This window comes from Cucurbita maxima, unplaced genomic scaffold (assembly GCF_002738345.1).
Source record: "Cucurbita maxima cultivar Rimu unplaced genomic scaffold, Cmax_1.0 Cma_Scf00004, whole genome shotgun sequence".
Taxonomy (NCBI): Eukaryota; Viridiplantae; Streptophyta; class Magnoliopsida; order Cucurbitales; family Cucurbitaceae; genus Cucurbita; species Cucurbita maxima.
Genome location: NW_019272020.1, coordinates 3,612,775 through 3,630,966, shown reverse-complemented (window position 1 = coordinate 3,630,966; position 18,192 = coordinate 3,612,775). Strand labels below are relative to the sequence as shown.

At 36.2% G+C, this 18,192-nt stretch overlaps 4 protein-coding genes across 4 annotated transcripts; all 4 read right to left on the bottom strand.

Moving 5' to 3' along the window:
• Positions 1-22: 22 nt before the first annotated feature.
• Positions 23-2,043, bottom strand: LOC111478477 (peroxidase 72-like). The gene is made up of 4 exons (XM_023122754.1): positions 1,654-2,043; positions 1,011-1,202; positions 767-932; positions 23-668 (listed from the first exon to the last, which is right to left on the bottom strand). The coding sequence occupies exons 1-4, from the start codon at positions 1,879-1,881 to the stop codon at positions 256-258; spliced, it is 999 nt and encodes a 332-aa protein (XP_022978522.1). The 5' UTR covers positions 1,882-2,043; the 3' UTR covers positions 23-255.
• Positions 2,044-3,399: 1,356 nt separating this feature from the next.
• On the bottom strand, positions 3,400-10,788 carry LOC111478460. Its single transcript, XM_023122733.1, has 18 exons — positions 10,632-10,788; positions 10,166-10,271; positions 9,982-10,073; positions 9,522-9,560; positions 9,359-9,415; positions 8,593-8,667; positions 7,624-7,689; positions 7,490-7,532; positions 6,904-6,949; positions 5,774-5,867; positions 5,637-5,689; positions 5,359-5,443; positions 5,178-5,280; positions 5,000-5,092; positions 4,760-4,826; positions 4,321-4,387; positions 4,168-4,221; positions 3,400-3,858 (listed from the first exon to the last, which is right to left on the bottom strand). The coding sequence occupies exons 2-18, from the start codon at positions 10,227-10,229 to the stop codon at positions 3,715-3,717; spliced, it is 1,242 nt and encodes a 413-aa protein (XP_022978501.1). The 5' UTR covers positions 10,230-10,271; positions 10,632-10,788; the 3' UTR covers positions 3,400-3,714.
• Positions 10,789-11,412: 624 nt separating this feature from the next.
• LOC111478431 lies at positions 11,413-14,453 on the bottom strand. Its single transcript, XM_023122684.1, has 5 exons — positions 13,946-14,453; positions 13,555-13,636; positions 12,671-13,432; positions 12,309-12,569; positions 11,413-12,055 (listed from the first exon to the last, which is right to left on the bottom strand). Exons 1-5 carry the CDS (start codon positions 14,349-14,351, stop codon positions 11,896-11,898), a joined length of 1,671 nt encoding a protein of 556 aa, XP_022978452.1. The 5' UTR covers positions 14,352-14,453; the 3' UTR covers positions 11,413-11,895.
• Positions 14,454-15,107: 654 nt separating this feature from the next.
• LOC111478515 (bZIP transcription factor 44-like) lies at positions 15,108-16,116 on the bottom strand. Its single transcript, XM_023122808.1, has 2 exons — positions 15,598-16,116; positions 15,108-15,525 (listed from the first exon to the last, which is right to left on the bottom strand). The coding sequence occupies exons 1-2, from the start codon at positions 15,739-15,741 to the stop codon at positions 15,298-15,300; spliced, it is 372 nt and encodes a 123-aa protein (XP_022978576.1). The 5' UTR covers positions 15,742-16,116; the 3' UTR covers positions 15,108-15,297.
• Between the last annotated feature and the right edge of the window lie 2,076 nt (positions 16,117-18,192).

Genomic DNA, 18,192 nt, shown 5'->3' with positions numbered 1-18,192 from the left:
TAATTTATATCTTTTTTTTTTCTTCTGATTATAATATTTATAAATATAAGAACATACATAGGGACCAATGGAAGTCGACAAACACAAACAGCTTCGAAATCAAAACATCGTAGAAATTAAAGGGAAAAAAAAAAACCATATCAAATCAGACACGAAGCTTCAAATAACGAAACCCAGAAATATTCACCCTTCATCAGTCTGATGCGCATTGGAATAACTTATTTCATTCTGGAAAACTACGAATCCCAACAAAATTTAATTGTTTATCTTCCTGCAAGTCTTTCTGATCTCTCCATTTGAGCCCGTCAATGGGGAAATATTGCCCATTTTGATCATGGATTTGGCGAACTGCTCGAAGAACACCTCGCTGTTGTCGGCATATTTCTTTACCAAAGCAGCCGACGCGTCGTTTCCGGTGAGGAGAACTTGGTCGGAGTTGAGAAGCCCTTTGAAACCAACAATGTTCTTGAAGTAGCTGTTGTCGAATTTGGTCGGGCTGACGAAGTCGAGGAAAAAGAGGTTATTGTCGCCGCCGGATCTCGGGCAGCGGTTCCGAAGCTCAGCCGCGTACGGCTGCGGAAGGGTTTTGTCGGGCTGTCCATTGCCGTTCTGGTTGTATAGCCTCTGCCGGAAGCTGGTGCACCTTGAATTCCCGATGGTGTGACCTCCTGTGTAAAACAGGATGAATATGAACTTAAAAATAGAAAGTTTTGAAAGTTTTATTTGATTTACAATCTATCGAACAAGAATTCAATGGTCAATTTACCAGATAAGGCGACAAGATCAACGATGTCAAGGCCCTGGTTTTGGAATCTGTTGAGAATGGTTTGGAAAGTGTTGTTTGGAGCTGGAATGTTGTTGTTGGAGCCACTCAAGCTCGCAGTTCTCGAGTCTTTCCTTCCCAATGGAACCTCCCAAAAGGGTCCACCCGTCTGTCAATAAAGTTCAATATACATATCAAAATGATTTGACCATTGAAGAACATAAAGATTTGCAGAGACAGAGCATACAATGACAGTGGAATCTCTTGCAGCCAAAGCCAAGATATCAGCACAAGAAACAGTTTGTGGGCACTCTTTCTCCAATGCAGATTTGATCTCATCAATCACCTCAAACCCTCTAGCCGAGTTCCTATTTGGGTTTGAATTCTTCTCGCTTCTAATGCTCCCACTGCTGTCCAGTAGTAAAGATGCATCACACCCCTGAAAAGAAGTCATTCAATTTAGTTAAACGGCCACTTTTCTCAAAAGTTTAGTTTAGAAGGATCCGAGCTAAAAAGTTAGTGGCAAATTTAATTACGAATCCATATTCTTGACAACCCACGAAAGGTTTTCACATCCTATTAAAAAAAATGTTTCATTTTCCTCTACAACTGACATGGCATCTCACAATTCACCACACTTGTAAACCTGGCGTCCTTGTTGGCACACCGCCTGGTGTCCAACTATGATACCATTTTGTAACGGTCCAAGCCCACAGCTAGCAAATAGTTTGTTTTGGCTCGTTACGTACACAATCAACCTCACGATGTTTAAAACACGTCAACTAGGGAGAAGTTTCTACAAGTTTATAAGAAATGTTTCGTTTCTTTCTCTATCCGTAGTATCTCACAAAACCTAAGTCAAAAAGGAGAGAGAAGACTAGTAAAATAACCTGAACAAAACAGTCATGAAAGTGAAGTCTAAGGATAGAAGCAGCAATACGAGCTTCTCTAGCAAAAGCCTTTGCCACAATGGATTTCACTATTTCCTTAGCATTGGGGCAGGAGTGGTCATAATATTGCGGGTACAGAGACCCAAAGCCGCCATTTCTGCTAGAGAAACAGAGAGGAGCCAAGGCAAGAAGGGAAAAAACAACGACAAAACTCATAGGCTTGGCCATATTGAAACCTTTGTAAGACCAAAACTCAAACCTGAAATGTTGCTGTGAAAGGAGTTGAAATGGGCAGTGGCTATTTATAGAGGAGACTTTGTGGAATGGTCATATCTGTTGAAAAGAGGGGACGCGCAAAATCATGGATTTGGTAGCTAACTTGCAGAGTTGTTGTAGTTTTTAAGTTTCTCTCCGGGCTCTGTAAAAGTCTTGTGCTTTATCAGCATGCCAAGTATTAGTTTCTTTATATTTTCTTCAGAGAATTTCCTAAATTGGGAGTTGTCATTGTCGAGACAATATTATAATCCATTAGTTTTAATTTTTTTTTTGTTAATCAAACCATAAACCTATTGTGAGTTCCCACGTTTGTTCGAGAGTGGAACGAAACATTCCTTATAAGAGTATGAAAATTTCTCTCTTGTAAACGCGTTTTAAGAATCAGGAGGTTGACGGCGATACGTAATAGGCCAAAATGGACAATATCTGCTAGCGGTGGGTTGAGGCTGTTACCAATGGTATTAGAGCCATACTTTGGGCGGTGTGTCAGCGAGGAGACTAGGCTCCCAAGAGAGGTGGATTGTGAGATCCTACATTAGTTGAGAGGTGAACGAGACATTCCTTTTAAGGGTATAGAAACCTTATCCTAGTAGATGAATTTTAAAAACCGTGAGGTTGACAACGATATGTAATGGATTAAAGTGAATAATATCTGGTAGGAGTGAGCTTGAGTTGTTAGAACTCCATTCTCGATTCACTTCCTCCTCAATACAATTCATACTAATTTCTTGCCAACTTAAAAGTTCACAACTAAGAAAGAACACAAGATCAAATTTCACCTAGCTTATCAGCTTAGAGCATAAAATCATTGCAAAGCTCGTAACAATGAATATGTCCATGAAATTTACTGTCAAACTTAGCTGCAGGGTCGAATAAAAAAGCTGGGAATCTTTGAGTTAAATAATCAGTGGGGGAGTTTGTCAACAGAGCAGGTGAGGTTAAAGATTGTTCTTCTTTTGACCCTTTTGTTTCCCTTTTGCACTTATTTTCTTCGTCTCATAATTAATATTTGGGAGACCCTTTCTGGGGGACTTTCAGTCCTCTCTTTGTTTGCTTCATAGTTTCTAGAAAGTAAAAGTAAAGGTTGAAAGTTCAAAATGGTGAAGGCCAGCAAGGCATGGATTCCTTCCAAACCCCCTGCACCTGTAAAATTATGAATCGTATACTAATTATCGTTCTGTAAACATTTTAAAAAAATTAAAGTGAACCAAAGTCCTTATTTGTTCTCTTTAATCTTGTCATCTAACCGAGCTTTGAGAAAGCATATTCTATCCTTAATTATGAATGGATGCAGACAATTAGGTCAACATAACCAACCAGATAATAATATGAGACAAAAAAGGGTGTGGGTAGCAGTTAGGACAACCACTTCTTTTGACCTTAGTTTTTCATTCCCAGAGTATCCTAAACTGAAGTGAAATGATATGTCTAATCATCTAGAGCACGAATCATATTTGTCAAATGGTTCTATCGGATTAAAAGTTCTGTTCAGACATAGTTTATTATTAATTTTAGAGAAAGTGATATAGACAACTTCTTGCAATCTATATGGTAAAATGAATGCTCTAAATCTTAAAGCTCCAAGCCAGATGGGTATGAAGTAACGTTTCTAAGAACACATATAACGCCCGCCTTATGATTTGGATAGAAATGTCTGACACGTTAATAGCTTCAAAAACTAAGCTTTACCTAGATCCCTTTTGGCCATCTTCCTTGATACAATGGCATGCAGCCAAAATTTTCTCATGAATTGTCCAAGAGCTAAAATCTGAAATGGAAAGACTTTCATATTGAACCATAATTTTTCTCAGTCGGTGTCCATGTCCGTCGAGAAGATGAAGAGGATGGTGGACGATCCCAGGAGGCTTCACTGACGAACCCACTGTTGATGCCGTCAGCTCTCGGGTAGCTTTGTCCTGCACCACTCGCCTAATTTCATGGATACAAATTCAAACATGCCAAAACAAGTTAATGTTAAATCTGACAAGAAAATACGAGCCTTGGAAAGGTACTGCAAGTACAGGCCAGTATCATTCCAAAAATTATTGGAGGTTACGTGAACTATGATAAATCAACTATCGTCAAGAATGAGAAAAAAAGAAACTGTGTCGATAATAATGAATAAGAATTGCTACCAACGAACAGTACATGATGCTCAATGAAACTTTTTGGTTTCCTTGATTGCATTAAAAAGAAAGAAATCTGGTTACTTAACATCAAAAGGGGCTGTAAACTTACAGTTTCCAAGCAGGCGGATAGTAGTGCCATGCCCGGCAATGCATCAATTCCACGCTACATGCAGATGCAATTGACTCGACGTAAATATCGAACAATAACAGTACATTTCATAGAAAAGAAATCTGACCACAATGGCGTCAAACAATAGCTTACCTGGCCTTGCATTCGTGCCTTATAAACAAATCCTCCACAGCAAAATAGTGATGCTACGACTATGAATCTGCTCATCACAATTTTTTCAGGCATCAAAACCAAAATAATTATTTTAACCAGGTTATTGAGAAGTTAATCTTAAGTCGTCGATCAATAGAGAAAGATATTGCAGCTGAGAAGGCCACTTCAATGAAAACACCACAAATCACCATCATCTAGATGATAGTAATATTTTCTAAGCCACCCAAAGCATGCAGAGGGAGACCGGGGGCCCAGTTACTATGCAATATATATATATATATATGTGTGTGTGTGTGTGTGTGTGTAGACTTCACAGCATCCAAACTGTTTTAACACCTAAATATCAAGGTACTTCACAGACAGATGATACTGAATACTCGGGGTTACCAAAAAGATTAAGAAGAAAAACTTGACATACATGCAAGAGAGTATTCCAAATGTGGCCCATCCTTTCATAGAATCTCCTTGTACGTCCTGCCTTGCTTCTGCAAAATATGAAACACAAAGCTAAACTTAGGTTACTTTCACGCCTTAAAGAAAAGAACAATCATGATAGACAACGTTGTATTTCCTGGATTACACTAAATTCAGTTCTAACTAAAACTTCAATTTAAAGATTGTATGGGTGATAAGTTTCTTGAGAAAGATAGATTCTCACCACACGTCTTTGTAAGAAAAAAAATAATAGGTTCATAATCAGCCACAGGGATCGTGACATTAACTTCATATGGAACATCTCTGGCAATAACACCTGAGATAATTACTAGTTTGTGACAATATGAGGGTTATAAATACTGATAAGTTATTGAGAAATCCATGGCAAAAAAAATCCATACATCTCCAGTTAATCATCAACATTGAGGGTGACAAAGTTGTAGGGTAGCTCCCAGTTGCCCCTGAACCTGACACTTTCACCTCAAGTCCATTTTCTGGAAAAACCTGCAAATGTTTTAATCAGATTGCATCAGCTACCAAGAATATCAATTTGTAAATTTTTATTCAACTAACTCACGATACCTGAATGATTGGTTTCTGTACCAAAGAGGAAAGCGATGCAACGGCAGTCATATGAAGAACCACACCAGTCTGCTCTGTGCTGAAGCTGAAGATGTAAATGTGAGGTTTAATAACTGAGATGAATGGATCTTCTATCACTATCGAAGTGAAAGACTATAATGGAGGGGGGGGGGGGGGGGGGGGGGGGGGGGGGGGGGGGGGGGGGGGGGGGGGGGGGGGGGGGGGGGGGGGGGGGGGGGGGGGGGGGGGGGGGGGGGTATGGGACAGTGGGCTTTTACCTGAATGCACGGTGTGGCTTCTCAAAGCCTAATTGAGTTAAACCATTGTAAACCTGGGCATTAAAGTATATCTTTGTAAATAATCCAATCGAAGTTTTTTTTTTCTATACCATCTTGAAACGACAAAAGGTTCTTACAATTTCCCAGGATCTAGGGTGAAAGCCAACAGTAAATCCTTTGAAAACACGTGGGCCTTGTATCACACAAGGGATGGCTAAGTCGACAATAACTCTGAGGTAGATAACAATTATAAGTGAGTTACTTTCTCTGCGCAAGAGAACTTCCCTTTTCTAGAAATAATGTCTCAAATCCCACGCATTAAGAAGCATCCCTAATTAGCATTCTAAATTTTGGAGTAAACTGTTGACATTGACCGTTCGCTTCTTTTTTCTTCCATAAGAAATCTCCAATCATTCAATTTATTACAAATATTAACGAAAATAAGACTGGCTTTCTGCCTGGTTTAGATTTGATTATCACTATAACACTAACATGACGTGACATTATTTAGAAATTTCTCTACCAGGCTGATAAGGCCCACATCCATGTTAATTGAGTCCAAAAAATGGATCGCAGGGGAGGTGGTGCAACTGCAGTACAGTAAAAAAAAATGCACGTCCAAAGGAGTGAGTGCAGTTGTTTATATTTCTGCATGAGGGTGTCACATGAATTTCTGGATGAGAGTGGACCCAATCAAGTTAGATGTGGAGTCGTTAGAATAAAGGAAGAATATTAGAAGGAGAAGGCAGGAAAGCGATGGGTACAAATTTGGATACCTCTTTGGATACCTCAAGCCACTGCCATTGATTCGTCACATTTCCACATAATACAATAACAGCAATGAGGCTAATTTAATCGCTGGCAAGGGATTCAATAATGAGTGCTTACTATTGCCATAAACTAGACTCTAATTAATTTAGAACTTCAGATGACAGATTCTTTACTTCAATGTTCGATACTGTTCACTTTTCTTGGGTAGAAGTGTTTAGCCCAGCCAACAACAAATATGCAGTTGAAAGAAACAACTATGCATGATTTTCAAGAAGATTTGGAACCCATGCTTCAAAAAAAAAAAAAAAAAAAAAAAAGTTTTTATCCATCTACCATGTTCTGACAGAGTTGCATAAATTTCAATAAATAAGCCATTTACTTCAATCTACTTATCATGTAAACCTCAAAATCATCATTCAAGGATTGCAAACATGTTTAGATTCAGAGAATTTAAAAATCAACTATTTAAAAGAAATCAAGGTGTTCTGCTCAAGACCTGCAACTGGACTCATAAGTGATATTGCAGATGCATCCGAGACCACCTATAATCAGATGAATGAATGTGTATCATCATTAGTTGCAACATATTCCAAGTGCATTAAGATCAAACATGTTCATACAATTCTCAGGAAAGGCAGATAAAGCACTGCTAAAAAAACTAGAAGTTCTAAAAATTAGATGGTGCAGGATACTGTATATAGAATAAAATAATAAAAATAACTTAGGTAAGTAAGAGAGACAGAGGGTTCATTGTTGATGATGATTAAGTTCCAGCCATTAGATTTTGGCCATGGCTAGATGACCTTTCATTTTACTTTACCTTCCTTTCCCAGTTTGTACAGTCTAGCTGAAAGCAATAATAAATGTTCGAATATTTCTAGAGAGAGAGATGGCGGATGGATCTTAATTTTATGAGGAATTTTTAGGAGTGTTGGTTGAAGCAATAGCCAACTTTCACAAATGAGAAGATGCGAGGTGTATTGTTCGATAAAGCATAAGTTTCTTTCTGAGAGAGGGAAAAATCAAGGGATCCTTCCCCTTAATATCCATGAAGGAAACTTGGGGATGAAAAGCTGACTAACCTTTACATTGTCCATTTAAACAACCTCCACATATAACATTTACCTGAAATTAGAATTTGATAGTCCTTGAGAAGCCATAAATTTATCTACAAAAGTTTGAAGGATTGAGAGACAGTTCCAACATAATAACCGACCTGTGCAGTCCTCCCCAGTTTGTCATAACTCTGCTCACAAGAAGTCAGGTCACCATAGTAATAACCCTGGCCAGATGGAAATTGAAATAATTACGATGTCTAGATCCATGACATCCATCAAGTTATATTGCCAACAAAAATAATAATAATAATAAAAAAATAGTTTTTTTTTTTTGGGGGGGNGGGGGGGGATTAAAAAGGGGCTATAAACAAGGGGAGATAAAAGAAAATGGTTAAAGATGTAAGTTTGCCCCTAAACTTTCAAGGTTGTGTCCATTTAGTTCCAATTCCTAGACTTTAAAATATTTCTAATAGGTCTTCGAGTTTTTAAGATTAGAACTACTTGATCTTTGTACTTAAAAAAAATTCTAAACTTTCAATTTTGTATTTACTAAGTCCCTATGATAATCCTGTCAGTTTCATAAGTATGCGGTAAAGTAACTATATTATTTAAGGATTATGGGATTAGCTAGTAATAGGCAATTTCAAGTGTTCGATGACATAAATGTTAAATTAGCGGAGTTAATAATATACAAACGTTAGATACAAAATTACAAGTTTAAGGGCATGTTAGAATCTTTTTAAAGTATTAGAACTAAATAAACAAAACAATGAAAGTTCAAAGACCAAACTTATAGTTTTAATATCATCTTGCTCCCACTCCCAAGAAAAACATTTGGTCAAAAAAATTTCCAACGAACCTAAGAGGAGTTTGTACCCATCTTTCATTATACACCATGTCTTCGAGAAGCAGGTTAGAACTATCTGTCAATAATTTACTAAAACAATTTCTCCCTTCTTTCCCATTTCCTCTTGCAGGTTTTTCGTTAGACAATGCATTTGTTTATTTTCACGAAACTCAGCTTACTTGTGAGTTAAATGGCGAGCATTTTCATAGGATAGCTTCCGTTCACATCCAAGAGAGAGAAACTAAAATAAGCATCCATTTACATTAGAAACAAAGCTTACTTGAACAAAGTTGGCATGTCCTGAACCAGAGACAAAATAATTGAATTTGTCAAATCGACCAAAATCCACATATCCCTGGTTAATCAGGAGAAGATGTAATAGTTATGAACGACAGCCCAATCCGTTGAAAACAATGAAGAGAAAAAGAAAGAAAATATGAACTTTCCAGAGACAAAACATAGTTTGAACATGTTCAAGAGGTAATAAAATAGTCAGCATGAAATAATTTTTGAACCTTGATTCACAATAGTCATGGACTCACAACTACATATCAAGAATTAACTTTTTACATGCCAGAGCTTTCCTTTAAAAATAGTGTGGAGAAATAGAATGCCAGATCATAACCTTTAGTTATTTTTCAAAATAAAACTATATTAGTCCTTTCAGAGCAAGAACTTGCAACCATGTAATGAAGGGCACAAAGTATTATAGAACTCTTTTAACTACAGCAAGTATAAAAGAATGAACGGAGTAACGCAATTTTTCTCAATCAATTTTGACAGTTCCTTGAGAATAGTTAATCCAAAATGACATAGAGACCAACCTCCTTCAGAATAAAGAAACATATTCATTCTCAAGAGCTCCTACACTCAGACCCTTAACAACTTATCGATGGAACCCTAACAGCAGTAAGCAATGACGTGAATATATAAACCTATCTTCATCAAATAAGGCATTAGGGTGCTGCATGTAATATTCCTATGATAGAACATCTTCTCAAAGTAATCAAAGTTCATGATAAAGTAATCTAGCAGAGATATATTACCGTCTGTTGTGATCTACTTTCCACATCTTTGCAAAACCGAACCACCAAGTCAGAATCCTATATCAAGACATGCTTGACTTAATACTGCCTAAATTATAGATAGGATTTAAAAATATAATAAAATGTCTCAAGTTTCATTATTTAATTGAAAAAAGAATATCACCTTCCCATCATATTCAAATGGTTCTCCAACCCAGCTACTCTAGTTATTGAGTTAAGTAAAGCTAAAAACATAATAACACCAGATGCGAGGAATAATCAAATAAAACGTAAAGAAGAAGTTAAGTTCAGTTCTGATTGCACAAACAGAAACAGAAAGTTCAACATGGCAGATGAAGATGCTACCAGAATCACAGGTCTACCAAAACAAAAAAAATCATATCAAGAAAATTCCACTTAAAGACTGAAGAAACTTTATGGGAAAGGCATCCCAAAATGAAAGCATTACTAATCACAAGTCTCTGGAAGGATCCATTCGGGATAGAGTAAATTCAAGAAAGATGGCAATCAGGAAAGCTACAGAAAGATCAACCTAGACTTGGTTGTTCTACAAATGTAAATTACACCACCTCCCAATTAACTGTATATTTGATAATATTGATATATCATACTATGTAGGATACAAAGTCAATAACGTGACTAGAATTGTCAAAAACATAGCAACTGGAACTTGGCACTGCAATTGCATTCGTTTCAACAGTCTGTAAAAGAACACCTAAAACAAAGAAAAATCCTATAAGACAAAAAAGTATATACAGCGTTCAACATTTGAAAGGGGACAAAATAAGCTGAAGTAAACAAACTTACTAGTGAAAGCAGTGAAGAGTAGTAAATGTAAAGAACAAACACCAATATTATATCTCGCACTCATATTTTTATGTTGCTTTCAACGTTTTTGAACATGTCCTGCAGGCTGCAAACTAAATTTTGTAAGCTCAGCAGCTGAGATATCATGACTAGTAAATAAACAAATCAAGGTAGATAGCATGATATTAGTTAATACCCATTGCTAGTTATTATGTCTATGTTGCCATAAAACCAGAAGCTCAAGTTAACCGATTCAGGCAAGTAGAACCGATTGAAATAGATATCCAATATAAGGAACGAATCGATGGCATTAATAAAAACTTATCTTCAATACTACATCAGCGAGTATGGATTCAACTAAAACGCGAGAGAGTGCATAATGTAATTATGTTCCAAGTCCAGCTGAAATCGAGCCTCCAAACTACCTTTTCCAAAAATGATGATCAAGAAAACGAAACGAAATTACCTGAAACCTTCAAGTGAATACCTCCGTTTTGTTGCCCTCCACTGAATCAAAGGACTGGAATTTGAGAACTACGGAATGAATACGCGAAAACCTGCGACCATGGGAACTGTCCGATCATTACACCAGAAACGCGGGCATTTTCCTCGCAATTATTTCTCTTACTTTTTTAAAAGAAATTTCCTGTAATAATTTCGAGTTTAAATTATATAAAAAAAAATGTTATCTAAAATTTTATTAATTTGGATAAATGTTGTAAATTTGTAATTATTTCTTTGATTATTAAATAAATATTGTAATGTTTAGGTCATGATAAAGCCTCATCCAAATATTTTTTGAAAATAATTAGAATGTCTAATGTATAATTAATTGACTTTAAAGACGGAGTTAGATTCCTTGAAATTTTCAATTCAATTTGGAACTCATTTTTCTTTTATTTAGTCATAGTTAGAACCAAACCGATACACGAAAAGCAAAATTTCAGTTTGATTCACTTCGGTTCGTCAAATTTGTGCATCTCTAATTCGATTCACTGATTTTTCATATCACAAAGACCAAACAAACGAAAATGGCATCTTCATTCTTTTAAGGAGTTGGAAAAGCTTAAGAAATGTAATAACAAAAGTAATTCATGTGAAACTTTCTCGCAGCTCACGATCAGCAAACTCCTTAGCTCAAGAAGATGTCAAAATAGATACGTGAAATCCAAGGAGGAAAAAGAGAAACCAAAGAAAGAACTAAACCATCCTAAAAAACTTGAAGATTAAACATGAGATTAAGCAGAGACAGCATTAAATAATCTATTTTCTCTACAAATAAAAGGTTTCAATGTCCATGCATAATTAGTTGACATCCCCTCATAGCTGTGCGCTGTGGGAAGCTTCTGTAACAACTTCACTCAAATCAGACTAAGATGCCAACATAAATTATAGAGTATGTTACAGTCGAGCACCTGGACGACTAATGCCACGACCAAGCAGGTTCCAAGACATGTAGTTAGCTTCATATATAAAATAAAATAGTCCATGCTTGAAATACATTCAAAACCTGGTAAGCCAGCACGTTTAATAAAGTTCCTGCAATACAGTATAGCTTGCTGATAAACAGATATAAGTCCTTACAAGCTCGGCTGGTGCCTCCTCAAAGTAGCAGAGACACGGTATACAATGAGTTCTTCAACGTTGCTACTCATCTTTATCGAGTTACATCTTAGAAAATCTTGCTTATGCATGATTTGGGTACGAATCCAAAGAAGATGAGATAAATATTACCTCAGAATAGATGTCAAAGTCAAACCATCAAGGGAAGAACATGAAGATGGAAGTGTATCATTTCTTGAAACTAGGATTTCATTTAATTCCTCTATTTGATGGGCTAACATAAAAACTTCTTCTGCTATATCTTTTGTCACCCACTCTTCAAGTTTCCTGCATTTTAAATTCAATCATCAATTCACCATCATTTTATACAGTAAAAACAGGGTACATAATGCATCGACGAGAAATATGTACCAATCATAAAACCATGAACCGATATAAGAAAGGAAAGGGAGTACAGGAAAGAGATAAATTACAGAAAATGAGAACCCCTGTGATCTACCGTTTTAAATAGCTGTCTATAAGGATACTAAATCCTACTGTCATCACACAAGAAGGAAAAATAAGAGTAATTTTTATCAACCTTAGGTGAGATTCCGCACTTTTGTTGCAATCTGAGAACAGCACCTTGATGATTGGATTTAAATCCACCTTTGGAACAACTTCTGCAGTGTCCTCCATACCCAAACAATAACCACTACACGACCAAGAATTTGAATTGATGAGAACAATGTGCAGCATGGTAGACTTGGTTTTCAACTCCTTAACCACGGTACGAAATGATGATTCTTCATTTGCACTTTCCAGTAGCTGAGATGCAAACATTTTTTCCAACGTGTACTCCCTGTTGCATAAGTCGGCTAATCTTGAGCACCCAATGAAACAAGAAATATCTCAAAGTCACTAATTACATCAAAGAAAGGCATGACGCAACAATATGCTGACCTGAACAAATTTTCTGATTCAGTTGATAAACATGTTGAGACATAACATTTAAAGAGTCGAACTCCACCATCTGTAGGCCCACAGCCATTTCTGCAAGGGTAAGCCCCAATCAGAGTTGAACACTGGGGGCAAAAGAACTCGGCCCATTCAAAATCTGCTGAAAGATTTGACAGTCTAGCCATAAAGATATTTCCAAGAAAACCATTAAGAAAGGATATCTGATCGTCCGAAACATCTACAGTATTAAGAGGCTTTGGGTCTAGCTCATATGTGCCACATGTGTGATGCATGCAATCTCTATCAAGATCATGAAGTACATTACTTTCTCCATGTTGATGTAAGTCAGGAATTGAAGTCACAAGAGGTGAATCAACTTCATCACTTCCCTTCACAGAAGCATTACCCTCCGTCTTTGCAACAAGGTTCTTATAATTGAACTGCTTAGATTTTACCTCCCCTGTAGATGTATGATTACATTGTGATTCTTGCTTAGCTTCAGTTAACCAATTGCCATCAGTGAAATCTGATTCTTCCTTGAGTTCTCGGGTCCCATCATAGTCTGGGAACGCATGTCCAATAAGGTCATCCTTGGAAAGAGTAATAGTCGTTAAAGTGAGTAGGCAGACACCCTTTGCACATCTATAGGAATTTGTGTACCTAGTAACCAGCTTCTCGCTTACCCCCCCGAAGGAGCAGCAGCAAGTCCCAAACCAGTTATCAGCCACCTCTCGCCAGTTGACTGATGGCATTTCAACAAAATTTCTACATGCATACATATTGAACTGTGAAAGTCAAAATCAAAATTTTATGGATTGGTGTGAAATGTACACCAACTGCTCTAGTAAATTAAGTCCAGTCAATAGTACGAACGAACAATTTGCTACCTGAGAGGGGATTCACTCAGCCTGAAAGAACAATTTCTGCAATAAAAGTGGACGCCACCACTGCGTGATAAACTGCTTTGATCTAAGAAACACAAGCATTTCAGAACAGGAAAACTAACAAGGTAATGGAAAAACAGTAGATGGTAAATGATTAACATAGCGAAAATCCAATGTTTCTGGCAATTTAGCATTGTAATTAATTATCACACTTTGATAATGATCATACACGTCAGAGGCAGACAGAAAGCATAAGGCTATAAGTTTTAAATTTAGCACCTTTAGCAAATGCTAATGCATAACTGTCAAAGTCATCATAACTGTTAGAAAGCATAAGGGAAAACGCAGCGAGTATCAAAAGACACGGAGCAAAGTTCTAAAAATTTCAGCGCACCATAATCCATTGAAAGTGGCTTCAACGCCTTGGAGTTGTTATGTCCTCGCTTTTCGGAGAAGTCCAGCACATTGTCGAAGTTAAGAATGATTGGGTGATCAACCGGAAGAAGCAAGACAAGCTTGACCTCAATATGGTTTTCGAAAGCTCTAAAACTCAGAGGCGACTCAGCGTCAACCAAAACCGGAGGCATAGGAACTCGAATGGACATTTCGACGTCTTGTAACCAAGCCACACAAACTACGGACTGCTGGAGATTGAGATGAACCTTGAGATTCTGACATTGAAGAGAAGGATTGGTATAGGAATCGAAGAGCAATAAACGTAGGGTTGGTATATGGGATTGCGCTTCCCATGTGAAGCGCCATTTTCTAGGGCTTTCGACTGAATCGAGTTCTGATGGCATGCTTTGATTTCACGAGCACCACTGCAAGTCTGCAATGCTACCCGCTTAAATTGAATTTCTGCGCGCAGTTCGTATAATTTGATGAACGGCAGCGACAATGAATTGAGGGTAACTCCAATCATCAAATTTAATTATATATTTTAAAACAGATTAAAAAAAAAAGTTTATTAAAAAAAACTAATAATACCTAAATTTATTTTCAAACTTTAACAAGAGAATAATAATACCTTCTAATAAGAAAAATATTTTATAAACTAATCATTAATATTATTTTAAAAATGTATTAAAAGTATATTAACAAGTATTTTAACTAAATTCATTGAAATGATATGGTACCACTTTTTTTCATTCAAGAACCATAATTGCAATATTTTATTTAAATTTATAATAAATTACGAAATTTATCTAAATTTAGAGTTTAATTAATTAAATTATTCAAATTTAATTAATTAGGTGTAAAAATTTCATAATTTGTATTTAATTAGATTTTTTAATATTAAAAAAAAGTTCATTATAAAGATTTTGCATATTGTTTTTTATTTTTTTTGTCACGCTTTCAAATCTAAAATATTGTTTATGACTTTATGTAAAAGCACGTGTCTACGGCATATCATTGAATTAATTATTTAGTTACAAATTTTAATGACTTTTTTTTAAAATTATTATAGTTTTAAAATTTTATTATCCAAACCAAATATCGAAGTATTGTATTTTTTTGATATACGTAACATATTTATATAGATGATGCATTAAATAATAATTGAAAGACTGAGGGTTCTTATGTTAATTAAAAACTACAATATTTCCATAATAAATTTCAAAAACTACTAAATATTAATAACAAATTTTAAGAACTACAAAATCAAAAAAAAAAAAAAAAAAAAAAAAAATGACTGCAAAAACCAACCGCTGCAGTTTGTCCGTACACACAGATCACCCTCAGTTCTCAAAACATGTCTTCAAATCCATTAAAATCGCCAACATCCAAGAATGTTTCGAAAACCTCCGTCGAGTTTATAAACATTACGATGTCGTTTAGAGACTGCAATCTGCGGGTCAGCTCCGCTATCTGAGCTCGGAGGATCGAGTTCTCTGCCTCCAAGCTGACGCACAGATTCGCCGCCACGTTCAAGCTCGCCACCATTTCATGGTTGTAGTTCCTGAGTCGACTCACCTGTAACGCCCGAGTCAGAAACTTAGGAGGGTAGAGTTTTTACAAGATGGGCTTGCTTCTATTTAGCGTTACCTGCTCTGTAAGATCGTCCAAATGTTTTTGCTTGCGCAGTCGAGATCGCCGAGCCGATTCTCGATTGGACTGCATTCTCCGCCGCTTCCTCTTCACCTCCCGATCATGTTCCGACCCAGATGAAGCCCCACCTGAAGAACCCATTTCGATAATATGATAGATTCAGAAAAAAAAAAGATGAAAAATAACCAAACGAAGCGAAATGGATTAATTGTAGGATCGTCGTCTATGAGAAGACATAGAACCAGTAAAGGAACACGACGGAGAAAGACTGGACTAAATGGGTTCTCCGGCGAAGAGTTGAGTTTATGATAAACCCAGAAAGAAGAACTTCACTGACAACCGGAGACATGAGTAGTTTGGATCATCGAGGCACAAGGAATTGCAATTAGTACTCAATCAGAGGAAAAGAGAAATGTAGGAAGATAGAGATCTAGATAGGGGATGGAAGCAGGCTGGTTAATGGCGGTTTTATAGCAATACATCAGAACAGAACAGAACAGATGCTACTTTCAATTGGATTTTACTCAATCCGAGCATATATTAAAGTTATAATATGTAGCCTAAACGATGTTGGACACAAAGGGAAAGAGTGATCTGTAAGTGGGGTGCTGTGTGTCCCGAAATGCGAAAGGGGGGACTGAAAGAGTGCAACCGGCGCCCGTGATGGGGCGGCCATGTGCGCGCTCTATTTGTTCCATTCCACTGTTACTCTACTTTCACTTTATGACTCCAAAACAAATGGAATGCCCTCCAACTTTCTATTATTTCCCTTATTATAATGTAAATTCACCTTTGGACATATTCATTGCGTTTCTTAAATACGTGGGTTCTTACACGTTCTTTAAAAGATTTAATTAGATCAAATTGTGACGAATGATTTGAATCTACAACGTCATCCAATATAATTATTTAAATTTTAAATCACGATGTTGTCATACAAGAAAATGAAAAATCCATTCATAAAGGAACTCAACTGCAAGTATTTTTGGATGCTTTCGATTATTTTAAGTTAGTGACGAGTTAGTTTAATGTGAAAGTTTATTATTATTGGGTTAAAAATAATATTTAAAATCATCCTCTTTCTTATCCACCAATACTCCTCTTTCCCATTTTTTATTTTCTCTTTTATTATAAAATAAAACAAAATTTATGAAATCAACAATATTAATTTTAATTTAATTTAATTATTCTTACCATACTATTAATAATTTGTTGTCTACTTTATTATTGTTATTCTTTTTAAAGCTAAAGAATTAAACCATCAATATAATAATTAATATCGTATGTTCTGAGCAACTACTGAAATGAAGCTACTAATGGGCTTATTTTTGTAAAAATGGGCCTAGAATTATAATCAAGTTATGGGCCACATGAGCCCAAATATTTTACTTGGTGCCTTTTATATTTTCTTTTAATATATATGTATTAATAAATCAATTGAACGGTGATAAAATATGTAAAGATTGACTCAATAAACCTCCGCCAACCGTAAATGCTTAGAAAATATAACAAAAAGTTATGCTTGTTCTCATAAATGAATATGTTCATTTAATATATATTAAAATAAATGAACGGTAATAAAATTTGTAAAGACTAGAGTCTATGAGCCTACGACACTAAATGTTTATAAAATCCAAGCAAAAAAGAAATTGAATTTACCATTAAAGTTATTCTCATAAATGAATTTCTCATATTGATCGTCATTTTAATAATATATATTAAATGGTAGAACAATTTTTACTATTGAGCTGGATTATTGAGAGTGAGTCTCATTAGTATGAGATCTTTTGGGAAATTCAAAGTAAATTACCATACTATTATGGAGAGTCGTGATTCGTGACATAAATTACCCTTACTTTCTTATAAAATTTGGGTAATTTAGGTTAAATAAATAAAAATATCTGTTGAAAGTTTTAAAATGGTAACAAAATCTCTGTGAGAGAGAGAGAGAGAGAGAGACAGAGGGCATGAAAATGCGGGCTCTTTATGAAGTTTTGTTTTGGAAGTAAAAAGGCGTGGGATGTGTTGAGTAATTGAGTCCTTGTTTTGAGGGCGTTGGGGTGTGCAAACCACAAAAAAGGTCACCACTTTTGGGTCCATGGAAGTGAACATGAATAGAGACTAAATCAGTGTCTGTTATAATGTGAGCGAGAGGGTTTTGGTTTTAAAAGTATAAAAATAGAATAGAAAGTGGAGTCCAATTGGGGTCTAGTACCACTCCTTGTGTGTGTTTGTTCAATAAAGAATGAGTTAATGAGGGAAGAGCGAGAGAGGACATGGAATTTACAAAAAGCATGTTGGAATCCCTATGGGTGTTGTGTTGCGTCTGCAATTATTGTACACTCTTTTGAAGAAGGGCGCACTATTATATTATGAATTCACCTCCCATCTCCATCTCCACCTCCACCTCCACCTCCCTTGTCTCTTTGGCTTTAAAGCCGACTCAAAGTGAGGAGCCTTAGTGGGATTTAAATATTTCAGTTGACTTCCCAGTAATCTCAGAAACACACACACCCAGATGGAGCAGCAAAAAGGTTAATGGAGGAGACACAACCAACCGCTTTCTGCACCATATGACCCCAACCCATCACA

Excerpts from the sequence above, each read along its gene's own strand:
- LOC111478515 (XM_023122808.1), bottom strand. The coding sequence starts at position 15,741 with ATGGGTTCTTCAGGTGGGGCTTCATCTGGGTCGGAACATGATCGGGAG. Across the intron at positions 15,526-15,597 it reads TGGACGATCTTACAGAGCAG|GTGAGTCGACTCAGGAACTA; the intron begins GTAACGCTAAAT and ends CGGGCGTTACAG.
- LOC111478477 (XM_023122754.1), bottom strand. The coding sequence starts at position 1,881 with ATGGCCAAGCCTATGAGTTTTGTCGTTGTTTTTTCCCTTCTTGCCTTG. Across the intron at positions 1,203-1,653 it reads TTCATGACTGTTTTGTTCAG|GGGTGTGATGCATCTTTACT; the intron begins GTTATTTTACTA and ends ACTTCTTTTCAG. Across the intron at positions 669-766 it reads TGATCTTGTCGCCTTATCTG|GAGGTCACACCATCGGGAAT; the intron begins GTAAATTGACCA and ends TGTTTTACACAG.
- LOC111478431 (XM_023122684.1), bottom strand. The coding sequence starts at position 14,351 with ATGCCATCAGAACTCGATTCAGTCGAAAGCCCTAGAAAATGGCGCTTC. Across the intron at positions 13,433-13,554 it reads CTGAGTGAATCCCCTCTCAG|AAATTTTGTTGAAATGCCAT; the intron begins GTAGCAAATTGT and ends GTATGCATGTAG. Across the intron at positions 12,570-12,670 it reads GAATCAGAAAATTTGTTCAG|GGAGTACACGTTGGAAAAAA; the intron begins GTCAGCATATTG and ends CTTATGCAACAG.
- LOC111478460 (XM_023122733.1), bottom strand. The coding sequence starts at position 10,229 with ATGAGTGCGAGATATAATATTGGTGTTTGTTCTTTACATTTACTACTC. Across the intron at positions 4,827-4,999 it reads TTTTCTTACAAAGACGTGTG|AAGCAAGGCAGGACGTACAA; the intron begins GTGAGAATCTAT and ends CATATTTTGCAG. Across the intron at positions 3,859-4,167 it reads TATCCGCCTGCTTGGAAACT|GCGAGTGGTGCAGGACAAAG; the intron begins GTAAGTTTACAG and ends CCATGAAATTAG.